This window comes from Pogoniulus pusillus, chromosome 27, assembly GCF_015220805.1.
Source record: "Pogoniulus pusillus isolate bPogPus1 chromosome 27, bPogPus1.pri, whole genome shotgun sequence".
In the NCBI taxonomy this organism is placed as follows: Eukaryota; Metazoa; Chordata; class Aves; order Piciformes; family Lybiidae; genus Pogoniulus; species Pogoniulus pusillus.
The window spans coordinates 87734-103797 of NC_087290.1; the positions used below are offsets into that span (position 1 = coordinate 87734).

Below are 16064 nucleotides of genomic sequence, written 5' to 3' on the forward strand. Positions count from 1 at the left end.
GTACTGTGTCCAGTTCTGGGCCCCTCAATTCAAAAGAGATGTTGAGGTGCTGGAAGGTGTCCAGAGAAGGGCAACAAGGGTGGTGAGGGGCCTGGAACACAAATCCTGTGAGGAGAGGCTGAGGGAGCTGGGGTTGTTTGGCCTGGAGAAGAGGAGGCTCAGGGGTGACCTCATTGCTGTGTACAACTACCTGAAGGGACATTGTAGCCAGGTGAGGGGTGGTGTCTTCTCCCAGCCAACCAGCAACAGAACAAGGGGACACAGTCTCAAGTTGTGCCGGGGTAGGTCTAGGCTGGATGTTAGGAGGAAGTTCTTCACAGAGAGAGTGATTGGCATTGGAATGGGCTGCCCAGGGAGGTGGTGGAGGCACCGTCCCTGGAGGTGTTCAAGAGAAGACTGGATGAGGCATTTGGTGCCATGGTCTGGTTGACTGGATAGGGCTGGGGGTTAGGTTGGACTGGATGATCTTGGAGGTCTCTTCCAACCTGGTTGATTCTATGATTGGGTTGGAAATACTTGGTCAGAGAGAATATTCCCAAGTGCTGTTTTTGTGTCACCATGGACTTAACTCCATGTAGCGATGCCTTGTCAGTGTGGTACCTCCTGTGAGTGATGCTGTGTGCCAATAAGTAATAGTTTTGTAGATTTTTCAAGTGGCCTTTAAAACCCAGATCCTGGGGGGAATGTTTCCACTCTGGTCACTTAAGGAGCTGCTCAGATGACAGCATATGGAGTTCTAGACAGGTCAGTTCAGTCAGCTGAGGTAGATATTTTGTGTATCAGGCACTGCTCTAATGTTCTCTTGTGGTTTGTGCCTCAGCTGGAAAGTCAAACAGTATCTTAACTAAAAAATGGTGGAAGCCAGAGCTAGTCCTCTACCTTACCAGAATTCCACAGCTGTGGACTCATGTGGGCTCAGGACCTTTAAGGCATTCCTGACTGGACAGGATTCAGGAGCTTTAAGTGTGACTTCTGTCACTGTTTGCATGATTTTCAAGTGTATGACCATCAGTGATTGTAAAATAGAAGGTTTCATGTTGGAGGTGAGTTGCTCAAGTTGTGTGGAAGACTCTTCGCGGAGCATTGTCCCATGGTTACAATAGATGTGTGGCATGCTGGTAGGGTTAAGGTGCGAAGCAACCTTGTGCGCACTTCAACCTTGTAGTAACAGCCTGTGCCTCTGCAGAGGAGGTGGCCAAGCTGGAAAAGCACCTGATGCTTCTCCGCCAGGAGTATGTGAAGCTGCAGAAGAAACTGGTTGATACGGAGAGGAGATGCAATCTTCTGGCTGCTGAGGCCAACCAAGACAATGCCAGTGACACCTTCATCAGTCGGCTTCTGGCCATTGTAGCTGAGCTCTATCAGCAGGAGCAGTACAGGTAAGGGATCCCCCTCTGCAAATGGGGTATACAGGAACCTTAGACTTCAATGACTGCAGTAGGTGATGGTCTTAGACAAAGGAAAATCCTTTCTCTGGTGTGCTGGGCATCCTCTGCTGCAGTTGGAAGAGCATGCTAAGGTCAGCTGACATGCTGAATGCAATCATGGGTTCAAGAGGTCTCAGTAGAAGTTCACTGCTGAGACTGACATCTAAGACAGGTTTAAAGAAAGATGACCTTTTTCACTGCCAGCAAGAGAGCTTTCAAAAGAGAGCATTTAAACTGCTGAGTGCTTAGCTGATGAGTTAGTTACACAGTGCATCTTCTACCAACTCTGTTCCTGAAAGGATGTGTCCTTGAAACCAGTTCTGTTGGGTGTGAAGAAGCCAGACTAAATAGCCCAAAATTGTTACACCGAACAGGTGCTGGTGACTTGTGGCACTTCGTGCTGTGAATCTAGTGGAGGATGTCCCTGCTCACTGCAGGGAGGTTAGGCTAGGTGACCTTTGGAAATCCCTTCCAAACCATTTAACGATTCCATAAATGATGGATCTTTGAACCTCAACACAGAAGGAGGCTTCATTGTTGCTTTTCCATAGGCATGTTAAGGATCAGGTGCTTTAACTGTTGTTCAGAGGCTACAGTGGCATTCATTTCTTTGCTGTTCCTGAATGAAATGCCAGGATACTAAAGGAGTTCAGTCAGGTCAGGGGAGAATGCGTAGTTTTGATGAAAATTTCTTTCCCCTAAAACGTCTTCCTGAGCCTCCCTAAGAAAAGGTTCTGTGCCTGGCAAGAACTTGTAATATGCTATGTAAAAGATCTGTTAGGTAGCACAAGCCAGAAGAGTTGAATCACTTTGTTTTTAAAACTCAAAAGCTGAAACATAGGAACGTGGTCTAAAAGGACCTGCAAGTCATAAAATGAGCAAGGCAGCAAGTTGCAGTGCGAGATGTACTGTAGTTTAGTGATCTAGAAAATGGTCTGGAAACTGCCCCTCAGAGTCAGAACACTGGCAAACTGTGAGGCTTTCAGAGACAGGGCAGGTCCTTTCTGATTAGAATAACCTGGTGTGATAGAGGCCAGGCTGAAATCTGTTCCTGACAGCTGTCTCCTAGGGATAGGGGGCTCTTGGGGTCTGCCTTGTGCTCAGACTGCTGTCAGACATCCTTTGTGCTCTTGCTGGGCTTGCTTGGAACCATTGGTGCTTAGCTAACAGAATAGGTATGGACACTGCAATACAAGCATTTAAGTTTAAAATTGTTGGATTCTCCCTTCTCCTGCAATACTTCCCTTGCAGTTTGTTTGAAGATAGTTCAGTAACCCCCAAAGTGCTTCAGTATTGGTAACTTACTGCATTTCTCCCTAGCAAACCAGAACTGCGTCACTTGACAATAGGCTTAACCAGTTCACTGTGCTTAGCTGTCTCGAACAACTTGAACCTGTGTCTTCCAGAACACAGCCACTCTAGAGATGCCATATCCTTAGGTTTGTGAGCACAGGGAAGTCCCTGGCACACAGGTGAATGTTTCTGTTTTCCCCCCCGTCTCACCAGTGACCTGAAGATAAAGGTTGGGGACAGCCACATCAGTGCTCACAAGTTTGTCTTGGCGGCACGCAGTGATGCTTGGAGTCTGACCAACCTTGCCTCAACAGAGGAGCTGGATCTGTCAGGTCAGTCAGTGCACAGCAGCGTGGTGCTTCACTTGTTTATAGGATCTCTGAAAGGGCCTGTTGGGAAAAGGTTATTTCTGTACCTTTCAGGCTACTGCTGTCCACAGAAGCAGTGCTTAATCCATTCATTGTGGAGCTCTCTAAACTGTGGCAGTGTGCTTGTGAGCTTGGTGTTAGTGCTGGTTCAATCAGCAGCCCCCATCTTTCTCTTCAGGAAGTGGAGGTTCATACAACTGGTTTGGCTGGAAAAGGCCTTTAAGGTCAAGTCCAACCATTCTCCAACTCAACCAAGGCTGGTGTTAGCTGTGTCCCTCAGCACTACATCTCTGTCTCCTTGAAACACCTCCAAGGATGGGGATTCAAACACTGCTTTGGACAGCTTGTTCCAGTGTATGGAAAACCTTTCAGTGAAGAAGTTTTTTTCTAATGCCCAACCTAAACCTCCTGTGGGGCAACTTGAGACTTTTTCCTCTTGTCCTATTACTTCTTACTGGGGAAAAGAGCCCAACCCAAACTTGGCTGCAGCCTCCTTCCGGGAAGCTGGAGAGAACAGTGAGATCTCCCCTCAGCCTTCTCTTCTCCAGACCAAATAACCCCCCTCAACTGCTCCTCAACCAGACCTGTTCTCCAAACTCTGCACGGGCTTTGTCCTCTGTATGCATTCCAGCTTCTGTGTCCACATAATGAGGGCCCTAAAACTGAAGCCAGTATTTGAGGTGAGTACAAGGGGATGGTCCCTGCCCTGCTCCTGCTGGCCACACCACTGCTGATATCTAAAGGTTTTTACCTTACTGTAACCTCCTGTCTCTTAGTCTCTGCTGGGCCAGACTGTGCTGAGCACTCTGGAAATAGTCTGGGACAGCTCTTCATGTAAATAAGACCTTTTGGGATGGCTGGTGTAGTGTCTTAAACGTGTTTTCATTTTAAAACTAGATAAAGCTTAAAAGACTAGCACATCACAGTATCATCATCAGTATCATCAGGGTTGGAAGAGACCTCACAGATCATCAAGTCGAACCCTTTACCACAAAACTCAAGGCTAGACCATGGCACCAAGTGCCACGTCCAATCCTGCCTCGAACAGCTCCAGGGACGGCGACTCCACCACCTCCCCGGGCAGCCCATTCCAGTATCCAATGACTCTCTCAGTGAAGAACTTTCTCCTCACCTCAAGCCTAAATTTCCCCTGGCACGGCCTGAGGCTGTGTCCTCTTGTTCTGGTGCTGGCCACCTGAGAGAAGAGAGCAACCTCCTCCTGGCCACAACCACCCTTCAGGTAGTTGTAGACAGCAATAAGATCACCCCTAAACAATCCCAGCTCCCTCAGCCTCTCCTCATAGGGCTTGTGCTCAAGGCCTCTCACCAGCCTCATTGCCCTTCTCTGGACATGCTCAAGCATCTCAATGTCCCTCCTAAACTGGGGGGCCCAGAACTGAACACAGTACTCAAAGTGTGGTCTAACCAGTGCAGAGTACAGGGGTAGAATGACCTCCCTGCTCCTGCTGACCACACCATTCCTGATGCAGGCCAGGATGCCATTGGCTCTCTTGGCCACCTGGGCACACTGCTGGCTTATGTTCAGGTGGGTATCGATCAGCACCCCCAGATCCCTTTCTGTTTGGCTGCTTTCCAGCCACTCTGACCCCGGCCTGTATCTCTGCATGGGGTTGCTGTGGCCAAAGTGCAGCACCCTGCACTTGGAGCTATTAATGTCCTAAGTAAATGGTGGAGTGTTTAAGTGCTCTGGTCTTGTGGAGTAATTTGCATCTACATTCTTGGAAGGAGGGTTATGTACTTCTGACTAGGTGACAAAGGTCTCTGGCCCCTGGGCCTATCTCCACTCTTGTAGGTAGGCTTCTAATTTTCTTGCTGTTTAAAAACATCAGGCTTGTGATGAGTGTCATGAACTTAAGTACTCTGAAGTGGTTACCATTACTGCACCACAGATGCTCTTAGCATATGGCTTCTGGAGCAGGTCCAGTGGAGGCCATCAAGATGGAGAACCTTCCCTATGGGCCCAGGCTGGGAGAGTTGGGGATGTTCAGCCTGGAGAAAAGAAGGCTCTGGAAAGACTACGTAGAGCAGCCTTCCAGTACCTGAAGGGGCTTCACGAGAGCTGGGGAGGAACTTTGGACAAGGGCTGGGAGTGACAAGAGGAGGGACAGTGGGTTGAAACTTGAGAAGGGCAGATTTAGACTGGATATGAGGAAGAAATTCTTTCCAGTGAGGGTGGGGGAGACCCTGGCACAGGTTGCCCAGGAAGGTTGTGGCTGCTCTCTCCCTGGAGGTATCCAAGGCCAAGTTGGACCAGGCCCTGAGCTGCCTGGGCTGGTGGGAGGTGTCCCTGCCCATGGCAGGGAGTTGGAACTGGATGAGCTTTGGGATCTCTTCCAACCCATTCTGTGACTTCCTGAAAAGGGACAACATTTGGAAGTCTGAAAGGGGATTTGTGCTTCTCAAATGCAGTTGTGGTTTCTAATCCTGTGAGAAGGACCCTAGACTCTAAAGGGTCATTGCGTTGTTAGGATCATCCTCTAACCATGCAGTCTATGTGTAGTGGGTAGAATGCAGAGCTTCCTACATCCTGTGCAGCGTTCAGTGTCAGAAATGCTTCCCGCTTCCAGCCAGCTTGGTTAGCTTCAACTTCTGACCGTTTTTACCTCTGTTCTGACATTTGGTTTACACTAAGCAGAGTTCCAGTGGGGCACCTTGTTTCATGGCAGCTGTGAGTCTAACAGTCAGATTAACAGCAACACTTTGAACAGGTGATTCTCTGGATGTTTTATGAATCCCTCTTGCTCTCTGCAGCAGATGCTGACCCAGAGGTAACCATGGCAATGCTGCGATGGATCTACACAGATGAGCTGGAGCTAAGGGAAGATGATATCTTCTTGACACAGCTTATGAAACTAGCTAATAAATTTCAGCTCCAGCTACTTAGGGAAAGGTGAGTCTTGGGAGTCACTGTTTCCTCCAGAGCTCTTCAGCTGTGTTTGACTAGAAATGAGATGTAAGCTGCTGGCAATTGGGTAAAATTTGGCTTTTTCAGAGTCTTTAATAATGTTCAGTTTATCACAGGAAATATAGCCTTGCACTGCATTTGAAAGCTATAAGGAAAAACTGTTAAGGTTTGTTTACTTTGCAGTTCCTCTCCCAAAGAAGTAACGCTGAAGAAGAGGTCAGTGTGTATTAGTGACAAGCTCTGAAGAGCTGCAAGAAATTAAATGCAGTATCAGGAAGAGTCAATGTAAAGAGCTTGCAGTAGTAGAATACCACAGGTGAAACATTTTTAACTTAGAGCTGTTCTGTGCATCTTGGTGGCAACTTCCCTTCAGAAAAGTGCTTTGCCATTCTGGAGAGATTGATGACACCGGGTTGTTACCTTGACTATAGAGTGCTCTGAGTGACCACTTAGAGAGGACACTGTGCATGTTGAAGCTTTGCAAACTTCAAAGCATGGAATTTAGTCAAAGTGCTCTTTGATACAGTCTTGCCCAAGGGGTGCCTGAGGCTGTAGCAGGAGATGACAACCTGTGACTGAAGTGTGGTTTGATTGTACCAGACTGAATGACTGTCAGTTCTTCTGACCAAAGAAGCTGACCTCTGTAAGGTCAATGCTAAAACTGGCCTCAAGCTTTGTACTAGCTTAAAACGTTGTCGGACCTTCTGAACATTCCTCAGCTGGTCATGGTAGTTCAGTGCCAAGTCCATATTCAGTGTGCTGTAATTAATTATTAGGTGTCTTGGTGACTATCTGCACCTGGAGAAGAGTATTTCCATTTATTTGACCTGAATATCTGCTTGGAGATCACTGGCATGTTTAACTTCATTTTAAGCTACTTGTATTTCATTCTCATAAACTCGTAGCTCCACAACTATAGAGATCAGATGGAGCTGCTTGTCCCTTCTGGTTTGCCTTTCTCTAGCTCTGCCACAAAAGCTGCTTGTGATCACTACAGTCCTTGTGAAGACAGACATCTTCTCTGCTTCCTAACAGTGAGTGAACTGCAGTTGGTTCCTTTGGGAGAACCAGGATGTCTGTCTCCACTTGCAGGCTCCTTGTGATGGTTTGGGTGTTACCTGTGCCCCCTACATTTAAGAAAATCACCCAGACTAGACTCAGGCTAGTCGAAAATTAGAATGAAACCATATTTACAGCTTGGCACAATATACAAAGGGATACTTTTAATATATACAGCTATATACAGAAATATACAAGTTAAAAAGTAATATGGAACACAACAGTCCTCCCAGAAACCAGAGACCCCAGGAGGGTCTCCCAACTGCCCTTCCACCTCCTTTTCACTTCTCTACCTTATTGCAGATTTTGCCTTGTATTTAAGGTGAGTTTGGGGAATTGGCCAGGGGGATTAGGAAGCAGATGGATTAGTCACATAGACAGCAGGTTAGGGAGAGAAGTGCGTGCAGACAGACCCAGAGAGCAAGTCTGTTATCTGTAATTGTGTTCTTGTTCGTTTACATCTCAGCATGCCTATGAGTGAAATAGACATCACCATTGTTTCCTTTTCACAGCCTATAATTTAATTCCTCTCACTAAAATATCCCAGCTAGGCTCAAACTAGTACACTCCTGCAGTGTGGTGTTGTCATGGGACCTGAGCTGAGATGGACTAACAGGAGTCTGCTCTTCTGGAGGCTGTCTTACAGGGCTTTGAGGTGTTTGTGCCACTTAGCCTCATGGCAAAGCAAGGCCAAGACAAGCCATTTTCTGTTGGCATCTGGGAAGAAGAGAGTCTAGATGCCTGTTAGAATGATTCCGTGATTACTGAGCAGAGGCTTTTCTGTTTTGACAGGTGTGAGAAAGGAGTCATGTCCCTAGTCAGTGTCAGAAATTGCATTCGCTTCTACCAGACTGCTGAGGAGCTGAGTGCCAGCACACTGCTCAACTACTGTGCTGAGATCATTGCCAGTCACTGGGTGAGTACTGCCAGAAGGCAGCAAGAGGAGAAATGTTGCAGAGTACAAGTTTTTCTTAACTTGCCCTACTGGTAACCTCAGAAGCATCTCGGTGTGCTTGCATTGAACATTCCAGCTGGGATGGGATTACCTCGATACCTAACTTCCTGGGACTGAAGTGACTCAGTTTGCTGCCCCTTGTGTGTCTGTAAGGGGCACCAGTGTTGGTAAAGCTGTCATTTCCCTGCCCTGTACCCTGATGTGAGTGAAGGGGCTGCTTCTGAGGCAGAAAGGATTTTTCCCTTCCCATCTATCTCAGTTTTGGACTCTGTGGTGTTTGGTATTCTCCACAATAATCCCTAATGATATGTTGGAAACAAAGCACATTCACTGTCTCTTTCTCAGGGCCATTTCTGTTGTCTTGGGAGTTTAGATCTGTCTTGGTATGAATGTCTTCCCTGTTGCTTGAGGAGTTGTGTTCACTGGAAACACTTTACTGTGAAAAGCTCCTGAATGTGAGCCAAAGGGACAGTGTCTGATGAGCAAGGGGCTTGGTTATCAGGTCTGAACTGTTGAAGTTCCTCTGTGGCTGATCTCTCTATACAGATCACAAATTCTAGGCCTGCTCTTACCTCTAAAAATAATCCATGGAAGTCAAGGAAGAGTTTATCTTCTGTCCTGGAGGGAGTGGCAAGGAGTCCTGCATCAACTTGGAAGTTTCACTTGCTCTGATCTATTATTTTGAGGAAAGTTTTGATTAACTGAATGATGGATTAGCCTTTAAAATAAGCCTTGTCCACAGCAGACTGGTGGGATGAGGATTTAGGTTACTCTAAACTGAATCATAGAATCACAGCATAGTAAGGGTTGAGTCCAACTTCCCTGCCAGAGCAAGGTCACCCAGAGCAGGTCACACAGGAACACACCCAGGTGGGTTTTGAAAGTCTCCAGAGGAGGACTCCACTGCCTCTCTGGGCAGCCTGCTGCAGGCTTCCAGCACCCTCACAATAAAATTTCTCCTCGCCTTGAGGTGGAACCTCCTGCATTTCAACTTGTACCTGTTAGTCCTGTCACTTGGCAGCACCATAAAAGCCTGGCACCTTCAACCTGACACCCACCTCTCAGGTATCTATAGACATTGATCAAGTTCCCTCTCAGCCTTCTCTCCAGAATAAACAGCCCCAGGGCTCTCAGCCTTTCTTCACAGCAGAGATGTTCCAGTCCCTTTGTCATCTTTGTAGCTCTCTGTTAGACTTTCCCCAGCAGATGCCTGTGTCTGTTGAACTGAGGAGCTGGGCACTGGACACAGTATTTCAGATGTGGTCTCACCAGAGCAGAGTAGAGGGGGTGGAGAACCTTTTTCATGTTCTAGATGTGGATGTTTATTTTGCTAATGGCACGGACAGTGCCGTTAGCAAAAGCGCTTTGACCTGTGGGTGCACAAAGTCCTGCACCTGAACCTTCAGGTCAGCCATTTGAACTCTTTACTGATTTTTGGTTTCTACTTTTGACACTGTTCTACCTCAAAGTGAGCTTTAGTCAAATGAGTGCTAACCTAAACTTAAGGGCTTTGTACTTCAAGCTTTTGTTTTACTGTTACTCAGAGTTTTTAGAGTTCTGTGAAATTGTCAGTCAGGGTGGTGGTGTCAGAAGACTCCAGCCTGTGATTTGAGTCTAGATAGAGAGGAATTTTAGAGACCAGATGCCATGGGCTTCAATACCATGGGTATCAGAAGAAGAGATGGGGCAAAACAAGCTTGATACAAGCAATTCAAATCTAATCTCTTTATTGCATTCCAAATGTGTTTTCATACCTTTCATCAGAAGGCTACACATTGTATTGAACTGCAGTTGGTTACTTGTACTTGCGTTAGAAATTACATTCTAGTTAGTGTAGAAATTCATCATATTCTCTCATCAACACCTACATTGTGTCTAAGCAGAGATAGAAGAAAACCACAGGCCCCAGCCTTACATTTGTTTATATTTGTTACACCATTCTCTAAGGTTATTCCAATCTTCTCTCAGTACTTCTGAGCTTGTGTGCCATGGCTTGTGTTCCAGTGTTTCAATTTCCAGTAGTGTACCACAGTCAAGCAGTTCTATGGAATCACTACTATACCCAACAACCAGGTGTTGCTCTCCTGCAGTCCTAGAGCTGATTTATTTGGTAAGACGTCTATCATCCAGGCCAACCACCAACCCAACACCATGGCCATCAAACCATGTCCTTAAGTGCCATGTCCACATTTCTTGACTGTCTCCACAGTATCTGGCAAAGGGCTGATTTCTTGTCTGGAGACAAAAGGAAACTTTTCTCTAACTGCTGGTGGCACTGAAGTGTAAGATGTGAAACTTGCTGAGTGTTCCTTTCTGCTTTTTAAAAAAGCTCTCTTGGGCTGTTCCTGCTTGCTGTGATGTCATGAAAAGGCAGCTTTCCTCTGACCTTGATTTGTGGACCTGCATTCCAGTGTGCAGTGCTGTGTTTATGGATAAGACAGGAGTGTTGCTTACCTTTTTCTGATTGCTTCCAGGATGACTTGCGTAAAGAAGATTTCAGCAGCATGAGTGCTCAGTTGTTGTACAAGATGTTCAAGTCCAAGACAGAATATCCTCTGCACAAGGCTATTAAAGTTGAGAGAGAAGATGTGGTCTTCTTGTATCTCATTGAAATGGATTCACAGGTAGAGTGAGACTGACTCAGCCTAGCCTCTGGAATGTTGTTTCAAATAATGGGTTCGGCTCCCAGGTTGAACCTTGTTACTAATTTCTTTGTCACTGGCTCTCACTTGTTTATCACGTCTGTGTATGTAATGGAGACCTCTAGAGAGATTTAATTCATGATTCATAACACCTTTAAAACCTTTTGTATGCAACCGATCATAGAATAACAGAATGGTTTGGGTTGGAAGGGACATTTAAAGCTCATCCAGTTCCAAGCCTATGCCATGGGCAGGGACACCTCCCACCAGCACAGCTTGCTCAATGCCTCATCCAGCCTGGCCTTGAGCACCTCGAGGGAGGGGACATCCACAGCCTCCCTGGGCAGCCTGTGTCAGTTTCTCCTCACTCTCACTGTCAAGAATTTCTTCCTTGTCTCCACTCTTGGTCTTCCCTCTTCCCTCTCAAAGCCATTCCCTCATATCTAATAAAATCCACCCCCTGATGTTACTCTGCACCTGCAGTCAGCTCTGACGGCTGGATTGGACTCAATATGTGGGGATCCTTTCCAACCTGTAATATCCTGTGGTTCTCCATCGCAGCAGCTTGTTTAGAGCCTTGTCCAACCTGAGCTGGATGATCTCCAGGGATGAGGTCTCAGCTACCTCCCTGGGCAACCTGTTGCCTCATGGTGCAGAACTTGTTCCTCGCATCCAATTGCAATCTGCTCTGCTCTCATTTCAAACCATTGCCCTGATCCTGTCTCTGCAGGCCTTTGCAAATAGTCCCTGTGCAGTGTTTTTGTAGCCCACTTTGGCTACTGGAAGGCTGCTGTTTGGTCTCAGCAGGCTGAACAGCCCCAGCTCCCTCAGTCTGTCCTTGTGGAGTGGTGCTGCAGACCTGTGATCATCCGTAGGTGCTAATTCAGTTGGGATTTGAGGTATCTTAACAGAAGAATTGAATAATTCTTGCTAGTGCTATGTTGAACAAGCCCACATAGAGAATATAGGGCTTGCTTCCTGGAGGTGAAACAAGCCTTGGCAGCCACACTCCTGGCTCTCCAATGAGCAAATGTCAGAGTAGACTTGCATATGGTGGTGCTGATCATCTGATTGCTTTCCTGGGTAAGATGCAGCATATTGCATTTTGTATTTGAGCTGAAGGTCTAGTGATGGAGGTCTGAAATAGGCTGGTTAGCATTGATCTCTAATACCAATTGACTGAATTTGTCTTGTAGCTTCCTGGGAAGCTGAATGAATTGGATCACAGTGGAGATCTTGCTTTGGATCTAGCCCTTGCCCAAAGGCTGGAGGGTATTGCAACCACATTGGTCAACCACAAGGCTGATGTAGACAGGGCAGACAAGAGAGGCTGGAGTCTGTTACATAAAGCCATCCAGAGGGGTAAGTAAATAGGATGTGAAACCTTCTTAGCTTGCAGTGGTTTACAGTGGGGAACATATCCCACACTACTCCTTCACAGCTGACAATTCAGGTAGAAAACTGCAGTCAAGGATGGAGTTTGTCCTTTTTTAAAAAACACTTTTAATTCTTTTTGGGGATAAGTGAGCACAGCTTTCCCTGCACAACATCCAGATGCAGTCCCATAGTGTCTGCTGCAGGAAGAAGTGTAGGGAGGCACTGGGAATATTTACACTTGATAAGGTGATGTCTGTCTGCCATGTGGTCAAGCATGGCAGCCTAGTCAGAAAGCTGAAGGCTTTTTCTAGACCTGGTCTGAATACAGCACATGCTTCTTTATGCCTGTGGTTAACAGCAAGGGTCCTTGTTACTGGAAAGCAGCTTTAGGGAAGGAGAAACTGACTGGAAGATGAGGAGCACGTGGAGGTGCCTCTAAGCCAATCAGATTACCTTCAGACCTCTGGTGTGCAGTGTGGAGCCTGAGTTACAAGCATGGGGTTATCCTGAGTTGTTCTTCCCCCCTAGCGTGGAAAATGCATCTTAAAACTGGAACACAGCAGCACCTGGCTGTCATGGCCGCAATACTCTGAAGGGTTTGGAGCAGTGGTATCTTGGCCTGTCACCAAAGTCAGGTAGAAATCTTTAGTGAGCACCTTGTGCTGCTGGTTGCCTGCAGTGCTATCTCTGACAACTCTGTTCCAGAAAGCCAAGCACCACAGGATGCCACTCAGGGTTGCTGTGGTGCTACAGATGCAGAGCTTCATAGGTTTTGGACTCTAAGAATTCTCAAGTTTTGCCAGCTCAAAATGCAGCCCCCAGTTCTTTCTTTAATCTCTTACATATCTAACTAGGGTAATGCTGGTGTCTGATCCTGTGAGTGAAACTTCAGCAGCAGAAGTAGAGACCTTCAGGCATAGGTCAGTGTTGTGATGGCTGCAGCCCTGTTAAGAGGGATTGCAGCAGGCTGCTCTTCCTGCTTAATCCTGGCACTTGGCCTCAAGTTCTAATGTCTGCTTTCAGTCTGAGCTGGAACTCTGGATGAATGCTTGCTTCTCAATAACTAAAGTTACAGTGAGCTCCTCACTGTAGCTGTCACATGTTCTGCAAGTGCAGCTAAAGCAGTGCCTGAACTTGCCTCAGGATTCTTGCTCCTTATGATCATTGGAGACTGGGGGAACAGCAGATGTGGAAGTCAGAAAGGTCATGGACTAGTTGTGGTTGGAAAAGCTCTCTGAGATCATCCAGTCCAGCCATCAACTCAACACCACCATGACCATTAAACCACATCCCCAAGTACCATGGCCACATGTTTCTTGAACACCTCCAGGGACGGTGACTCCACCTCCGTGGGCAACCTAAATGTACTTTTGCTGGCAGAGAGAACCCAGCAGTTTACATTGCTTCACCAGGCAAACAGCCTCCTTTGCTCTCAGTCTCATGTTCAGGACAAGCCCCCTGTCAGTGTCTGTTCAAAGATGTCTGTGGCATAAGGGCAACTCATGTTACCCTTAAGTCATTCTCTGCATCTTGGCACTTCAGGTACTGAAGTAAGTCTAAGTTCGGACTTGTGAGAAGTTGTCAGGAATGCTGTGCATGAGGGTGAAGGGCTGAAGCCCTTACCCTGTGGTCCTGGAGCAAAGGCTGTGTTGTTGCTTGGTTTTTGCAAAGCTGAACAGATAACGACTAACCTTTGACTGATGCCCTCTTGTTCAAAACCTACTTGAGTTTAGTCTCTCACTTTGTTGAGTTGTGCCCTAAGGCAGTGATGGCTTTTTCCTGATGGAGGAACTAGCAAACTCAGCATCACCTTAAACTAGTGTGTGAACTTGAATTCTGTGTAACCTCTGGGAAAAACACTTTCTCTAGGGGGCTGTTAGGAACTGTTTTAATTTTGACTTTGCAGTGAAATGTTCTTGAAGTGACCTGTGGTTAGTCTAAGAATAGACACTTGAGATTAGAACAATTGTATGGCTTGGAGGAACCTAGTGTGTGTCCACTTTCTGGTCTTGTGCATATAGGCTATGTGAGGCACAGGTGCACAAATAACCTCCTTTTGTTTTGTAAAAGGAGATAAGTTTGCTGCCAGCTTTCTCATTAAAAACGGTGCCCGTGTGAATGCTGCTACCTTGGGAGACCAGGAGACTCCTCTGCACCTTGTGGCATCCTACAGCCCCAAGAAGCATTTGCCAGATGTCATGGCAGAGATGGCACAGATAGCAGAGTCCCTTCTCCAGGCAGGAGCCAATCCAAACATGCAGGACAGCAAAGGAAGGTAAACATTGGGTGAAGCCAGGTCTGCTGCCAGCTGAACTGCAGATCGTACTGCAGTGGTCAGATGCAGCCTGCTGAGAACCTGCTCAGGCCTGTCAGCAAAGCATGGCTGATATTAGAAGAACGTGGTGTTCCTGCAAGGTACTGAGGTGTGGGGCCCCAAAACTGCTTTACAGGTTAGGTGGGGCTGGCAAAGAAGCACACACATGATGTAGCAGACAAGTGTGTCAGCCATCCCCTTTCAGCTGGGCCAGGCTCTTGTGCTTTTTCCTTGAAGGGCAGCTGTGTGGGGGTGCTGGCGGGCAGCAAGTCTTTACACTAAAAGGATTGGAATCATGTTCACTGAAGGGATTGCTTGCTCTTCCAAGATGTGCTTGTGCCCTTTCCCTGAAAGTCAAAAGGTGACCCCTTAAATCTGTAGGGGTATGTTGATGACCATGGAACAAATCTTAATTACTGATATAACTGCTTTACTTCAATGACAGGACCCCACTGCATGTATCAGTTGTGGTCAGGAATGAACCTGTCTTCAGTCAGCTTCTGCAGTGCAAACAGTAAGTCTCCCTTCAATGCTAAGTATCCCATCGCCCTTCTGCAGTGGAGACAGGGAAACTGCTGTAACAACTCTTCTCTGCCTCTTTGCCTAGAGATAGCAAAGGCAAAGCAGTAGGCTTGCGATGCAAAAGTGCAAAGGCTTTGCATAGCTTCAGATGCCACAACGATGCTAGGAGCCAAGTAAGTCACCAAAAGCCTGTGTTGCTGTTTTTCAGAGAGGGCTGAGGGAAAGACAGCACTAACTTCAGTTACTGGAGCCAAAAGGAGTGAGGAGACATTTCAGATGTTTGAATATCTCTTGACTTCAGCTTGGGTTCTGTTGCAGACTAATATAGGCAGCTGAATTTGAATGAACTGTGTACAAGAACTGGCATAAGATGAATTGCTGCTTTGTTACAGTTAGTGGGAGCCCAAGTCTTCCAGGGCAGTGCCTCTCTCGGGAGCCATGAACTTTAGCAGTGACTCAAAGGTGCCTTGCTTGTTTCGGAGCCCTCACAAATTCTCTGAAGTAACTGGAGCTGCAGCAGGCTGCTTGGCAAGCAAAGCTTGTTAGTGAGCTACCAGAGAAACCTGTACAGCTGCTCAGATACTTGAAACCTGAGCTGCAGCACTGAGCCATGTTTTAAGGTATAAAGTGGGGATAATTAACTCTTATTTTAGACTAGACTTGGAGCTGAAGGATCATGAAGGAAGCACAGCTTTGTGGCTGGCAGTTCAGTTTATCACTGTGTCATCAGACCAGTCTGTGAACCCCTTTGAGGATGCTCCGGTTGTGAATGGAACCTCCTTTGATGAGAACAGCTTTGCAGCAAGGCTGATCCAACGAGGCAGCAATACAGATGCTCCAGACACACTGACAGGTAAAGCAAGGGTTTGTTTCTGTGAGTGGAAGGGTTGGAAGTGAATTGCTTAATGCTCACTGCTCTGAGGAGCTGAGTGAGGTTACAGCAGCATTTTCTGCATAAGGAGTGGTAGGTGGTAGTAGCTTTTCTTGGAGCTGGAACAATGACACTCCAAAGCTGAGTGTGCCCTCACCAGGTCCCAGTGTTCTCTTCACAGTTTCGATGTAAAATTGCTAAATGGTAGCCCAGATGGGCAAGGAACTACCGGTAGGGAAGGCTTTCCCTCTGATCTTCAAGTGTGAGAGTTGCAAAGTAGTTGGGAAGGTGCTAGTGCACTGGTTGGCAT

At 46.9% G+C, this 16064-nt stretch overlaps 1 protein-coding gene across 2 annotated transcripts in view; it reads left to right on the forward strand.

The window, feature by feature from the left end:
* Positions 1–16064, forward strand: part of ANKFY1 (ankyrin repeat and FYVE domain containing 1) — a 37755-nt gene that overhangs the window by 4140 nt on the left and 17551 nt on the right. The window contains exons 2-10 of one of the 2 annotated variants that reach the window (XM_064166306.1): positions 1187–1379; positions 2934–3052; positions 5861–5999; positions 7866–7989; positions 10503–10652; positions 11867–12032; positions 14118–14322; positions 14807–14875; positions 15537–15736. In XM_064166306.1, the coding sequence (XP_064022376.1) occupies positions 1187–1379; positions 2934–3052; positions 5861–5999; positions 7866–7989; positions 10503–10652; positions 11867–12032; positions 14118–14322; positions 14807–14875; positions 15537–15736 (1365 nt within the window). The remainder of the gene's footprint in view (positions 1–1186; positions 1380–2933; positions 3053–5860; positions 6000–7865; positions 7990–10502; positions 10653–11866; positions 12033–14117; positions 14323–14806; positions 14876–15536; positions 15737–16064) is intronic. The other variant, XM_064166307.1, reaches the window with a different exon arrangement.